The 16,315-nt window shown below is 50.1% G+C and overlaps 1 protein-coding gene across 3 annotated transcripts in view; it reads left to right on the forward strand.

Moving 5' to 3' along the window:
- LOC133347229 (glutamate receptor ionotropic, NMDA 2C-like) overlaps nt 1-16,315 on the forward strand; it is a 122,460-nt gene that overhangs the window by 80,839 nt on the left and 25,306 nt on the right. For all 3 annotated transcript variants that reach the window (XM_061559331.1, XM_061559347.1, XM_061559339.1), the window contains exons 6-8: nt 2,305-2,458; nt 6,363-6,488; nt 13,197-13,426. In XM_061559331.1, coding sequence (XP_061415315.1) covers nt 2,305-2,458; nt 6,363-6,488; nt 13,197-13,426 — 510 coding nt within the window. The remainder of the gene's footprint in view (nt 1-2,304; nt 2,459-6,362; nt 6,489-13,196; nt 13,427-16,315) is intronic.

Here is a 16,315-nt window from a genome sequence, read left to right on the forward strand (position 1 = left end):
CTTTGTTCGTCATCGTCGGCAGCAGCAGCAGCAGCTACCATGCTCAATCCACTACCAGATGAAGGTCCCTGTACGCTGTCGCAATCCCTCATCACGGCCCCGCAACCTAACACACCCGTCTTGCCCCTGCACACGCGCAGTGGCGAGGAGATGTTAACTACCTCGCCTGGTATGCAGGAGGTCGTGGGTTCGATCCCGACCCTGTATATTTGGAATTTGCATTTTGTCACCGTGGACATGTGGATTTCTCTCCAGGTCCTCCGGTTTTTCCCTCCACATTAAAAAAAGAGTATTTGGCTGCTATAAATTTCCACATGACTGTCCACTTCATTGAGCTATAATTTGTGATAGCCAGGTCGCTTTTAAAAAAGAGCTACATAGCTCAGTGGACCTTACCTGGTAAAATAAAAAAGTAGTTTCGTTTAGCACTTTACTGATTTTTTTGGTTTGCTTCTGGAAAACTTTTTTTTTTACAGTTTTAGAAACAGGCACTCTGTGAATGGCAATTAGCGCGACGAAACACGCTGCAGGCGTTGGACAACCTGCACTTTGAGAAAAAGCAATTGCTCAAACATTCTTAAAGGGAAATATTTAAAGCTGCTCGATTGTATTCGGTGGATGTATGTACATAGACGCGTTACTATCTTTGCAGTCTGTGCAAGACCAATTGCATTCGTGTGCCCGAGAACAATCTGCAAAGACATTTGAGCAGCACGGCATACGTGCACTACATCAAGGTGCTGATGGAAGAGCAGTCTTGCCTTCTGGCTTTATCGCCCTGTCAAGTCTTCTGTATGCGAGTCGTTTAAGATTTAGAAATAATAATAAAAACCATCAAACACCCGTGACCTTCCACAGTGCAGGACTAAGATGCAGAGTTTTAAAAGTAGGCCATTAAAGCACATTTAGCACTTGATTAATGCCGCGAGAAAAACTAGACATGCTTTGCTTTTTGGGCCAAATCTATCATGACGATAACTTACACTTTAACATTACTATTGGGGGCAATTTATTTATATAATTGTAAGAACTAAATATTTGCCGAGTTGCTGAAACTGTCTCGATCGTTAACAAAATTGGCCTATATTTAATAACGATAACATTTATTATGAACGATGAATGTACATTATTTACAGATCTGTGTCGGTCTGCTCCTGGATCAACGCCTGCTCGCGTTGTGTCAGTCGTGATGGTCGTGAAGATGGAGGGGTCCCAGGACCAGTTTGTATATAAATCACAGTCGCTGAGCACAGACACCAAAAGTCCCAAAATGCCAAGCGCCCAGCAACAATCAGCGGGTTGTAATCGATGAGAGTGGATAATATGTTTCTTGACTTGAGAAACGTCATGGAACTTGGCAGAAGAGACGATGGGAAGGGAATTCCAAGGTCGAGCAGCGAGTGGGTGGGTGGGTGAGTGGGTGGTTAGGTGAGTGGGTGGTTAGGTGAGTGGGTGGTGAGGTGAGTGGGTGGGTGGGTGAGTGGATGGGTGGTTATGTGAGTGGGTGTTTAGGTGAGTGGGTGTTTAGGTGAGTGGGTGGGTGGGTGTTTAGGTGAGTGAAGGAGTAAGTGTTGTCGTGATGTTGGCATACCGGTTAGCGTGCTGCGCTACGCTACAAACCCGGCAACCCGGGTTCGATTCCCCGCCCATGGTCAACACCGGTGACAATTATCTGAACCGGTCCTAGGCCTCCCCTCGATCGACTCAGCCTCAACTGAGTACCGCGTACGGCGTGTAAACATCGCCACTGGGGAGACAAATGTGATCGTGTGCAGTGCCGGCCTTCATAGGTGCTCGCCGTAACAGCCTGTTAAGCTTACACGGGGGATCTTTGTCTTTCATTGAGAACTGCGCTCTGGTGGGGGAACTTCAGTGTGGATGAGACGACGCACTCAGTGTGGTCGACCGAGTGCTTAGCATGCGTAGAGGTCGTTCACGGGAAGAGAGGAACCGTGGCAGGGAATTGCGCTCAGGGCACTGGGCTCATGATGCAGTGTGTTCACCACCGCCACGCCACTTTATCCCTCGTAGTATTCACAGATTCGTATGCACATTAACATCTGAACTCGTCTGCAGTTATGTTAACACATTTCTCCTGCACGCCACACCTTCCTTCGTGGAATTGGCCAAACATCCCAATGCAGCAAGAGCCTGGAGAGTAATTGCGCCTTTTCGTTGTTTGGCTACATGAAGGGCATTATTTATTGACGTTCTAATCAAGTGGCCTTACCTAATCACCACTGGGCCTGCGCGTGTGTGTGTAACGCACGTGAAGCGATTTGCTGTTTACTTTTCTCTTCCCAGGTGGTGTACAAGCGCGCAGACCTGGCCATGGGCTCGCTGACCATAAATGAGGAACGCTTGGAGGTGATCGATTTCTCCGTGCCCTTCGTGGAGACGGGCATCAGTGTGATGGTGTCCAAAGGGAATGGGACCGTCTCCCTCTCCGCCTTCCTGGGTATGGCGCTCGGCAGACAATCCCCGCGCTTACACCGCCGGCATCAGATCAGACCACGGTTTAACCCCCCCCCCCACCCACGTGACTTGTCACGGAGCCTCTCTCCGGGTTCGTTCGTCCCCTCGGTCCAAATGTAAATCTTCATTAAACTCCGCACGTGCCTGATGATTGGTAAACATGCAAGAATCATAACCTTACACCATTGGAACCTCATTTGCCAGTAAAAAATTGGATAATAGTTTTTTACCCTTCTATCTGGCAACAAAACTGGCACCTTTTTTACAAGGAGTCATGTTTGCATAGACCACAATACCTGCAGTCATAATGCAAACAAAAAACATAACTCTGATAATGTATGCACTGTCCTTGAAGTTGATTGATCCACACCCGAGACAGCTTTCCTTAGAGCCTAGTCTCACATGGTGTTGGACCAGGTGCGCCTTTTGGTGTCATCATTCACGTGACCACCCCTAGCCCCCTCTTGGGGCCCCTCTGTCAACTTAACCGGTCACGTGTCCTCCCGGGTCAAGCAGAGTGCCATGGCCTCACATAACCTCATCCTTCGGCCGGCACCCACATACCCTGTCCTGTAGGGGCTGGCACTGCACGCCAAGCGTGGCGCCATCCAGTGCTGTCACTCAGCGCTCACCGGGCCCCTCTAGGGCCGGCACTGCACCCAGCATGTTGCCATCCAGCGACGTCACTACACAAACATAACGCCACACTGCAGTAGTCCCTCAATACAATGGGACATTGACATTGAACTGTCAATACTCATGTTGCGGTAGAGATCTTCTACGCGTGTGTCCTCGAAGTGAACGCGAACAGCACTTGACGCAACAGTCGAGTAAAGGCTACACGGGCATCTCTGCCTTTGTCCCAAGTGACATAGAGACAAAGAGAGCATCGATTCAACATTAGGCAGCGATTCGTTGTCCTCTGAGGCCAGCAGCTATATTCACAACTTGAACATCGATTTATCGGTTCTACTCAATATCCGTATGAATGGCGATGTCTCGATTTACACTTGAGAGGAAGATCTTGATTTCACACTCGTACGTCGAGCGTGTAATGATGTAGATTTGTGAAAGGTGGCCACTCTGCGTTCCTGCAGCACTTGTGCCAGCACACAGCGTGTGTATGTACGTGTCTATGTATGTAGAACTTCTTTCGCACCGTACGTAGTCAACCGTGAAGAATGGATGTGCGGGGTAAGGACAACAAACTCAACACAAAAAGCAGTTTTAAAGAAATTAGTTTTCAATCCAGATTTAAAAGTGCATAGCTCCAGTGGCTTCCTAATATCGGACGGAAGAGCGTTCCAGACGGCCGCAGAGGCGCATCTGAAAGCGCGCGATGCGGTCACCGCCGTTGTTCGACGTTTAGCCAAAAGCCGCCTCTGCGAGGATGACCGCAGCTTGCGTGGTTAATGCTCCTTGACAAGAGAGCGAGCAAACTGGGCGCAGCAAGGGGGCGCGGTAGGGCAGCGGTTAGAGCGCTGCGTTACAAACCCAACGACCGGAGTTCCATTCCCGCTTACGGCCAACACCGGTGATGATGATGATCTAGAACCGGTCCTGGGCCTCCCCGTTGGTCGACTCGCCACGAGTGAGACGACAAAGGCGACCGAGCGTGATGGTGGCCTTCCTGTGTGCCATGCCGGCCTTCATAGGTGCTTTCAAACAGCACTCACCTCAACAGTGTTGTTAGGCTGTCTTTGCTGTCAGCAAGTGGTACAAGTTTCAAACACAAATCACTGGTGACAATGAAGGTGACAAATGTGTGGTGATGTGAAATTGAAGCGGCTGATCGTGGTGGTGGTACAGTAATCACATTCACGGTGACTGTTGGGCATCTTTGATTAGGCTGGTCACTGCTGATACGACCTCTGACTCATCTGTTGCTTATGACGATGTGCATTGGATTGTAGAAGTCAAATAATTGATACACTTGAAAATGTAGCTGCTGAAAATGGTGGCAGTAAAATCAATTATTAGATCTCTTTACATTTATGATGTTGGGAATAATTTCGCTGTTGTTGATGCTGCTGCTATCGATGCTGAAGATGAGGTGGACGTGAGTTCACCTTGCAATAGATTGATAAACAGAAGCGATGATGATGCTGCTGCTGATGATGATGATGACATTGGTGGCAAGTACACTGAGACTGCCAGTAGCAACGAGTCGCTGCACCTTGCCAAAATAAACTACTGAATGAATCATCTTTAACATCTTTAACATGTTTGAGCCCAGTGATTACCATGTTACTCTGATCCTGGGGGACAAACAGACATCTATAAAATGTTAAAAACACATCACGGACAGACGTACGTACTCTTGCCGTGTTTTACAAAATGTATACACTTTGAATCTCATAAAAAATTTAGTTTAATTTAAGTCCACCGAATGCACCGCACTTTTTGACATTGCGGGAGCATTGTTAACATCTTCCCACGCATCAGCACGTGCGGCTGAGCACGAGTGGTCTACAAGAGTGCACACGTCCGTGACTCGATTCAAGTTGTCATCAGCCACGCTCCATCCACTGCCAGACGAACGCCTCCCTCCCCAAGTCGTTGCCAACCACCGCAATCCTGCGATATCGCAATCCACCTCACTCTGCACGTTCACCGACGTCATCACTCCGTCTCCACAGTGGTGGCCAGCTGTTGTGGTTCTGTCCCCGCCTTTGGCTGCTGATCTGTCGCCAGTCTTGTCCATCGTGCACGAATGTGACTGATTGAAAGCTCAGCCCCCCGCACCTCCAATTAGCATGGTTGGCTACGTGCGGTGCGAAAGAAGTTCAGCGTGCGTGCGTGCATGCATGCGTGCGTGCATGCGTGCGTGCATGCATGCGTGCACGCCTTGGTCGCTCGACTGCTGAATGAACACCTCCCCATGCTGTGGAGTTCTTGGGGTTTACTGACCATACTTCACTGCGCTGGTCAGTGCGGGTTGGTTAGCCGTGGCCAGGTTCAATTATTAGCGTGAAGCACTGCGTTCTACCCCTCAGTACCTTGATCAATATTCATGGGAATGTCATTGCTTAGTTGAGATATATATATTCTCTAATCTGCTAAATTGGTCCAGTACATTTAACAAGCCAATGTCCTTGTCCACCATTGCCTGGTTTTAATTGCAAGACTATATCGATGCAAATCAAAAGAACTCACCTAATGGAAATTAATCAGCGATATATATGCACATATTAACATGGATATGCTTTGTATGAGCCCTATGCAATGCTGCTAGTCGCATTATTTATAACTAATTTGGTGCTGTACGATACACACGGTGACTATGTAATTCCTTCTAAGCAGTCCTAAACCTCTTTGCCCCCTTAGTTAAGATTTGATGAAAATAAAAATCCCATGCGCACAGCGGAATTCCATTACACTCGAGTGTAAAGAAGAACGTGCCCTAAATTATTTCTATTGAACCATATTTCAATTAGGATAATTGTGTACAGTATACTGCTCAAATTTCCCTTCATTATTCCAAAGGAGTAGTTTCGGAAGCCGCCTGGCGCATATATTATTGTTGCGTCACGTGCTTCGTGCGCGCACATCATCGTTACGTTAAGAAATACACAACAATACAAGCAAAAAGAACACGAGCTTGGATCGTATTTGGTGTCGTGGATGAACATGCGGAACAAGAAGTAGCAGGAGTTTGCAGAATCGACGACAACTGAAGCAACAGAATAGGGCGGTGACAGAACTGGCTGCAATTAAACGCAATTATAATAATAGCAGCTCTAATATAGCCTAGCCGTGGAATGGATGAAAAAACTGTCGCATGACTAAACCTGCACTTCGCTTTCACCGGCGGTATTTCTGTCCTTTGTCCTCTTGAGCCAATTAACCTCACAGCGCCCCGCATTCATCTGCTCCTTGCCTTGCAGAGCCGTACAGTGCCGCCGTCTGGGTGATGATGTTCGTCCTCTGTCTATCCGTGGTGGCCATCGCTGTGTTTGTCTTCGAGTACATCAGCCCCAAGGGCTACAACCGCAACCTGGCCACCGGATCAGGTACGCGACGTGTGGATGGACTCTTTATCGCTTAATTGTGTCTGCTCCGACTGCGAACTTTAAACGCACTTTGATGTCACGAAGGAATTGCCCGGGCCATGGCGAGTGTAGATGCAGGGCAGCGAATAAAGACACACTGGCCCGCACGACGTCTTTGCTCTCCCCGTGCTCGCAGGCGTTGAGTCACGTCGCGTGCGAGCAGTGGCGGGTCTTCTCTAGATGGCCGCTGGGGCCACGCGATCAAAATGAAGAAAACAAAAAACCCTTGACGGAAACTCACCTGCACATTGTTTTACAGATTACTTGGTGACGCTGCTTTGGCAATGGTGCACAAGCACATTTAACAACAAAAACTCAACACATTCGTGAATAACAATGGCTCGAAATAAATACTATATATAAATAGGTGACGTTTCAGGCAATGGCCCTTCATAGCAAATACATAGAGAGGCCAGATTGAAAAGAATAATCAGAGTCGACAAACTGTACTTGCTCACACCATGGGGCTTGACGAGAACTACATTTCTTTAAAAAAAACCTGATGACCAGTTTTTGACAATGGCCCTTTTTCATAGCTCATAATAAACATTATAAACTAACCTAACCCCCACCCCCACCTCACCCTGCGGGCCTCCGTGCCGCACAAATATACCGGACCTTCTCTGAGAAAAGAGCTTCACGGCTCGTCGGATTCCTCCACTCTAAATAAAGGCCAAGATTCCGAGTGTGGTATATTTACCAGTCGGCCGCCGCTGAGCGTGAGTCTGGCGCCGAGCAGCGGAATGCGGATCCACGCTCGGCACACAGCAGTGGGCACAGCAGTGGGTACACAGCAGCAGTGTGCACACAGCAGTGGGCACACAGCAGTGGGTACACAGCAGCAGTGGGTACACAGCAGCAGTGGGTACACAGCAGCAGTGGGTACACAGCAGCAGTGGGTACACAGCAGCAGTGGGTACACAGCAGCAGTGGGTACACAGCAGCAGTGGGTACACAGCAGCAGTGGGTACACAGCAGCAGTGGGTACACACAGCAGTGGGTACACAGCAGTGTACACACAGCAGTGTACACACAACAGCAGTGGGTACAGCAGTGTACACACAGCAGTGTACACACAGCAGTGGCCACACATCAGCAGTGGGTACACAGCAGTGGGCACATTGAAGTGGGCACATCAGCAGCAGTGGCCACACATCAGCAGTGGGTACACAGCAGTGTACACACAGCAGTGTACACACAGCAGTGGCCACACATCAGCAGTGGGTACACAGCAGTGGGCACATTGAAGTGGGCACATCACCAGCAGTGGCCACACATTAGCAGTGGGTACACATCAGCAGTGGCCATACATCAGCAGTGGGTACACAGCAGTGGGTACATTAAAGTGGGCACATCAGCAGCAGTGGGTACACATCAGCAGTGGCCACACATCAGCAGTGGCCACACATCAGCAGTGGGTACACAGCAGTGGGTACACAGCAGTGGGCACATTGAAGTGGGCACATCAGCAGCAGTGGCCACACATCAGCAGTAGGCACATTGAAGTGGGCACACGAGAGACGTTGCTTACCCGATGAAAATCGCGCTTTCTACCGCCGGCTCGGGTCGATTTCCCGAGCCGAGCTTCGCTTGTTATCTGCGGCGTGACTTCGAGAGGTTTGCGCCAGTTCCGTGCAAAGTGACAATCCTCTCTTCTTGTTCCACCTCCGGTTAAAGCCAAGCAGCAGCAGCTGTAATGATCATTGAATTTACTGCACGCTTCCTCCAGCTAAAGTTGTAAGCAGATTGTCGCCTGCCACTCGATACATTCTGGTGGACGGCTTAACGGCCGGTTCTTGTTTCCTCCCCGTGCTATGCAAATGGGCTACTGTGCATTTGGCAGATTCAGACATTGTGCCTGGCGGGAAAGTAGACTTTTCTCTGATCCTTTCTGTAATTTGGCCATTTGGGGTGGGCGTAGGGGTGGTGTGCGTGACTCAGGCCGGCCTTGAGCTGACTTGGCTGACCTGGCTGGCTGGAGCTGACTTCTTGTAACGTCACAGTATCACGGGGCCCACTGTCGTGGTGTAAATGGGTCAGCACGCTGCACTCGCGATCCAGACGGCACCAGTTTGACGCTCTCTTCCGGCGGGGGCAGTTGAAGCGATTCACGAGGCCACGTTTCACACCGACCTGGATTCGTGAGAACGCCGCGGTCAGTCGATGGGCAGGTCACGTGCGTTGGGGTCAAGTGTGAGTACGCCCATATTTCCCAACACGTCTGGTCAACATGAAAGAGTAGACCTAGTTCTCTCTGTAGATTTCGCCATTGTGGAGGCCCTTTTGCCAACAGTGAGCAGGCAATTTGCCGGGCTGTACCTTTACATTTTATGACGAGGGTATTTGTGTGAAGAGGAACACGCGAACGCATGGGTCCAGGCAATGCGCACATCTAGTAGCACTGCTGCCAAGTGCTCGACTCACGTCCACATGGTCGTCAGTACACAACCCCATCAGGGATAGACTCGATGCATTGTTTCTTTGGAATCGGTGAAATTAGTGTCGTGTGTCCTCTGCAAAATGGCCCCTGTCGATCGGTGGGCTGCGTGTAGTGGGGCAAAGCGTGGGGACTCCCTCTTCTTCCACTACGCCTGGCCAGTAGCAGAAGGGCGTTAGAGCAGTTCACAACTTCTGGCTTGCACCGTGTGTGGCAAACGACGGCTTAATCAGGCTCTGCTGTAAGCACTTGCGAAGGCAAAACGGCCGGCACACAAGCCGATTAATGGAGCCTCTCGGCCGTTAATAAACGCTGGTGTGCATGTGAGGTATGGTCGAATAATTGCAAGTACGATGGATCAAAAGTAGGCACGGAGACAAGGTGATTATTTTACTTCTCGATACGGCGACGAGTAACGGTGGCGCACTAATTATAGCCCTCTGTGTCAGTGTGCGATGACGAGCAGGGCTTCAAAGTAATTCACTCCGAGCCACCTCATTAAGAAACTATGCAATGTAAAATCTCGACATGGAACTCACGTGGCTCACGCAAGGATCCTCGAGCAAGTATTCTTCAACTACGAAGAAGGATCATTCCGAAAATCCTGTCCCTGAATTTGTAGGAGACTGTATTCTCGAGACTTTTATCCCAAATTGTATCCAGGTTGCACCACTGACGTCGTATTATGAGGCATATGGAGGCACCCATTCAGCAATCCCGCAGAGCAAACAGAGCATCACCCTGTGTGAGAGACACCTCATTAAGGATGATGCACATTTTTTTCTTTAACCAGGTATAGGCCCATTGAGTTATACAGCTATTTTCAGAAGCGACCTGGCCACGAACGATAGCTCAGTGCAGTGGCTTGTCATCACGTGGAAACTATTTCTCGCAGGCAAATACTGTAAACGCGTGGTGACGTTGATTCTCAATGTGGAGGGGAGCACCGGAGGACCCAAAGAAACATCCACGCGACAACGCGGAGAGAGACACGCAAACTATGCATTTACAGCAGGCGTCAGGGTTCGGGATCGAACCTCAGCCCTCCTGCATACCAGGAGAAGTAGTGAACATCTCGCCACCGTGGCAGGTTTTGTGCAATCATTGGTGGCGAGGCTGAGACGATGAACTCTCAAGTGTCGTGAGTTGAGAGCATCACCTGCGCTGTAGAATCCGCTTGCACCATGGGCAGTTGCCCTGTTTCGAATCCAGGTGCTCAGCGGTGCTACCTAAGTGCGCTGACCTCTTGAGCCGCGGCAGTCATTTCGTGATTGACATTATTACTATGATTTGTCATATGAAGAGTAAGCTCAGCAAGTGGGGGGGGGGGGGGGGGGGGCGAGTGAGAGACACTGGTTTTGTACCTTGCGACGACAGTCCACAGTCCTCGCGTGCTGAAAAACAGCCCATCACAATCGGTGCAATTCACAAGTAACACGCCCTGAGGAATTCATAACGGGAAGAAAAAACGCCTTAAGAATATGTCTGCAGTGTTCATACCCCCTTCCCGAACGATCTCTGTCTTCATTCGCGTTGGTCTCATCAACCCCAGGGCGCTCTGACCCAATAACCTTGCTTCGCCTCGGCCCTCGTGAAGTTCCCCGAATCACCGATCGCCCTCAGTCACCTCCTGAGCCAGCCGTACGTTACGTCAAGCTGAAGGCTTCAATCAAAACGATTAATTATCATTACGGGGACATTTTACCCTGTCTTGTGTTAATGTGTTTTTAACCAGGTCCACTGCCTTTTTCCTGAGGAATATACATGATTTAAAAGCGATTAAACAGTTTCAGATAAGTAACATTGGTAAAAACGTGTTTTCCCACACGATTACACTTATTACATCTATCACATTTTTTTACTTTCTTAAGAAAAACTTGTGATGCATTAATACATTCTTTCTTCCATTAAACACAGCAGGACCGCACAAACTCAATACGAGAAGTCAAATGCAGCCTCCAAACTCGCGAGGCTTTTTTTCATCCTGAAAAATATTAAAAGTAATTTTTAATCTCCATTTTTTTAAACACGTTATTGAGAACTTGTCCTTGTTTTGATCGCTGCACTTTGGAACGGTACTCCATTAAGCAGTGGTCACACAGGAGGCCAGCGCTCACAAAATTCCCATTTCTTTCTAGCTTTGACGACAACATAAATTGCAGAATCGTAGAATAACAACTGACTCATTTTTCGTAACGTGCTGATTGATGTACAAGTGTTTAGGGGTGGTACGTACAACACTCAACGACTACGCTTTCCTTTTCATCAACTTCCCTGTAATCCCCGTGGTTTGTCTCCCTGCACATTCCAAAAATGGCCATTTAAAGCAGCGTTACATATTTGACCTAATGATACAACCATAAAGATACACAAACGTCGATTCCACTTCTACAATGGAACGCTCATCAATAGCGATCCACACAATTTATGGACACGAGTAAATATTGACGAAGATATCTGAAGAGTCCATCTCAAAAGGGCAGGGCGTTAAGCAGCAGGCACTGTGCGCGGTGTTTCATTGCTATAGAAGCCCTTGTCGCCTTCGTGACACTTGGCACGTGCGTTACCCACACAAATAATCATTGCAATGGCCGGTAAAGAAAGAGTCACACGCAATCCACGGGAAAGAGGTTTCATTCACAGCTAAGGGGGTTGAAACGGAAGAGTAAGCAACCTCGTCGACCCTCGCCTCTCTCCACATGTCAGTGACACGGGGAGCCTTACATAGATACATAATTAGATTGGTAGAGGACAGGTAAAGGTGCAGCCCTGCAATAGCTTGCTCGCAGCACTGCTGGCAGAAGTGCCTCTACCAGAGGGACCTTGAGAGGGTACGTGGCCTACTCTTCCACGCTGATCAGATGTCTTGGAAGAGGTGGGGGTACCCACACCTCTACCCCGCCACACGCAACCTGCGGCGAGTCTCACGTTTCCGACAAGAGGGTGGGGGAACCTAAGGAGCTGGCACCGTTGGTTCAACTGCCGCCCCTGGAGATCAAATCGAGCCAAGTGACCTCTGGATTGCAAGTCCAGCGTGCTGACCGTTACACCACGGAGGCAATCCACATTATGGGTGCAGCCCAACCGATGGAATGCGTTGCAGTGTGCTAAGCAGCCGGGGTCAGCGAGCACGTGCGCGCTGTGCACGCGCGCGCTGTGCACGGCGCGGCTTTGTGGACGTCGTCCAACCATTGAGTCGGCACGGATTGTAGCAATTCTTTTGACCCTCACTCTCAGATATCACTCGTCACTGCCGTCAGCCTTGGTCGGGAATCGAAGGTCGCCGGGCTTATAGCGTGGGGTGCTAACCACTGGGCCACCGCTCAACTCCCTCGCACAATAAACGAAGCCTTAAATTTCATCAATGGCAGTTTTTTAATTGAAAAAACATTGCTGCAGTGACTCATATTCGCGCTATCACTGCTTGTGTTTATCTTTTTCCACAGGGAAAGACTGCTACCGTCAATTGTGCCTCAATGTACTCGAGTCTGTATATCGATTGGCTCATTAACTGCAAGGCCCACTGCTATGCATACATATCCTCAGGGCAGATGATATGAACTCGTTGTAACTTCATGGCAAATACAATCTATTAGCTTTTAAAAAAATATCCACTTAAATCACTATCCGCGTAAAGTTATTCGCAAACAGTGGCTGGCGGGATGCTGCCCGCGGCTTCACGGTTTATCGGCGCGCTGGACTTTGTGATCCAGAGCTCGCTGGTTCCCATTCGTTCTCCCGGCGCGGCAGGTAAAACACAACGGCACAAGCCTCTGCAACAGCAATGCCTCTGTCCAGCCAGCAGAAGCAACGGCTGCGCCACCATTGTGGTCCATTGCCAAGTGGCACGTGGCGCTCTTTGAGGCTGGGTCTACATTCACTGCAGAGGCACTCTCTAGCTCTTATAGCAGAGGCCCTTCTTCCAGCATTGCCATGAGCAGGGAATTGCAGGGCTGCACCTCTAAATATGTTTGTACCTTTCATAGACAGGGTTAGCTGGCATGAATGAACTTAAGCTGACACTTGACAGCTGGATTCACGGACTGGTGAAGAATGTTCCTTTCACCGGCTCTTCTGGCATTTTAGCCGTATTGCAAAAAACACGTGAATCTGGTCCACGGTCATAAATAATGAGAGAGAAAGAGCTCCCAGTTAACGACGACTGCTGTGAAGTTGCTGCCAAACAACCATTTCAATGTCGCCTTCTCGCCGTGCGCTCTTGGTGTCCGTAGCGCCTGACGGACCGACTTTTACGATCGGAAAATGCATCTGGTTGCTGTGGGCTCTGGTGTTCAACAACTCGGTGCCCGTCGAAAACCCACGGGGAACCTCGAGCAAAATCATGGTGCTCGTCTGGGCCTTCTTTGCCGTGATCTTCCTGGCGAGCTACACAGCCAACCTGGCAGCCTTCATGATCCAGGAGGAGTACATTGACCAGGTGTCCGGCCTGAGCGACAAGAAGGTGACAGCCCTCTCCTCCCCCAGCAGCAGCAGCTGCAGCAGGGCGCTCGCCTAGCGCGGGGCCCCGCACACACAGACACAACACACACAACACACACACACAACACACACAACACACAGACACAACACACACAACACACACACACAACACACACAACACACAGACACAACACACACAACACACACACAACACACAGACACAACACACACAACACACAGACACAACACACACAACACACACAACACACAGCACACACACACCACACACAACACACAGACACAACACACAGACACAACACACACAACACACACAACACACAGCACACACACACTACACACAACACACAAACACAACACACACAACACACACACAACACACACAACACACAGGCACACACACACAACACACACAACACACACAACACACAGACACAACACACAGACACAGCACACAGACACAACACACACAACACACACAACACACACAACACACACACAGACACAACACACAGACACAACACAGCACATGAACTCCACTCATTGATTCCTACACCCATTTTGAGGACTTGGCTGACCAGACTCGCTGTGTCGTCTAATCCACACTCTGTTCCACCACCACCCCCACCACACCGCGGGCCACACCACCACCACCATCACCACCACCATCACCACCACCATCACCACCACCATCACCACCACCATCACCATCACCACCACCACACCGCGGGCCACACCACCACCACCATCACCACCACCATCACCACCATCACCACCATCACCACCACAATCACCACCACCATCACCACCACCATCACCACCACCACCACCATCACCACCATCACCACCACCATCACCACCATCACCACCACCATCACCACCACCATCACCACAATCACCACGACCATCACCACCACCATCACCACCACCACCACCATCACCACCACCACCACCATCACCACCATCACCACCACCATCACCACCACCACCATCACCACCATCACCACCACCACCATCACCACCATCACCACCACCACCATCACCACCACCATCACCACCACCACCATCACCACCACCATCACCACCACCACCATCACCACCACCATCACCACCACCATCACCACCACCACCATCACCACTACCATCACCACCACCATCACCACCACCACCATCACCACCACCATCACCACCACCATCACCACCACCACCATCACCACCACCATCACCACCACCATCACCACCACCATCACCACCACCATCACCATCACCACCACCACCAACACCATCACCACCACCATCACCACCACCATCACCACCACCATCACCACCACCATCACCACCACCATCACCACCATCACCACCATCACCACCACCACCATCACCACCACCACCATCACCACCACCATCACCACCACCACCATCACCACCACCATCACCACCACCATCACCACCATCACCATCACCACCATCACCACCACCACCACCACCATCACCACCACCATCACCACCACCATCACCATCACCACCACCATCACCATCACCACCATCACCACCACCATCACCACTACCATCACCATCACCACCACCATCACCACCACCACCATCACCACCATCACCACCACCACCATCACCACCACCACCATCACCACCACCATCACCACCACCATCACCACCACCATCACCACCATCACCATCACCACCATCACCACCACCACCATCACCACCACCAACACACCACCTCTCCTTCTGCTTCTCCTCTCGCTCTGCCCGACTTTATAATTATGTTCCATCGTCACGTCGCCCAAGTTCGTATAAGCTTGCTCCATTCAATGAACGTATGAACTCTTACCTGCTAGACTTTCAAGAGTGCCGTGTGTCACTGTTGCGACGAGACGATCTCGGCGTCTTCAGTTCTCACCCCGATTCCACAAAAATAGACGCGACATTTGAAACGTCCTGGGTGCTTTGCCGTTGGGCTGACGTTCAGCAGCGGTGATAAAAAAATAATTATAAAAATAATAATGACAGATGTGGGATGTCATACGCATTTAACACTCACAATGCAGTGAAGAGCAAATTTCAAATTTGTGCTAAAAGATTAACGGAAAGGCGAGAGTGGCAGCGCGAAATGATGTGGCAACAAAAGCTCCCGTCGACACGACGGGAGTAATCCACTGTGAGCGGTGACACCTGGCAAAACACGGCGTCTAAATGTTGTAACGGGTATGAACTAGCAGCTGGGACAACGTGTGTAGGATATGTGTTTTATTCCTGTTAACAAGCGTGTCCTTCGGCACGATGTCTGACATCTTCGACGTGGTTCAGTTCCTGAAGTAGAGACACGTCAGGCACCGTGGCGACGCGAGGACACGCGGCACGACCAGGGAACACCTCCAAGAGAGGCCTACGGCACGGCCGCACACCCCAGCCAGTAGCGTGCCAATGTTGTCAGATGTTTCGTAGCGGAAACGTCGGCGGATCTCAGCACGAACGCCACGCTTTGACGCATCACTGAGAACAATCGTGTGCTAACTGAGGAAATCTTTCAATATATATTTTTTATCCATGTTTAATTTTAATTGCAAATGCACGTAGCTTGTCACCTGCAAATAGTCTGCCAGTGTCGTTGAAGAGATTACACGACGTACGGAGAAGGTGCAAATGCGTGTTTCCTCTGGGACGAATGTCGAATTGAATGACCCCTCCGCCGTGTCTCCGCCTCGTGCGCCTGAACGGGCTCCTGGCTGAGCCGGGAGCCCGTTCAGGAAGCGAAACGTCTGACATGGTGCCGAGCTGAGCACGGCACAACCCGATAACAGACGGAGGATGCACACAGCGCTACAGCCGTGGAAACATCCCGAATATTGTTGTGTTAATTCGTTAAACATAACAC

This window comes from Lethenteron reissneri, chromosome 3, assembly GCF_015708825.2.
Source record: "Lethenteron reissneri isolate LAM-NWPU_2019-01 chromosome 3, ASM1570882v1, whole genome shotgun sequence".
Lineage (NCBI taxonomy): Eukaryota > Metazoa > Chordata > Hyperoartia > Petromyzontiformes > Petromyzontidae > Lethenteron > Lethenteron reissneri.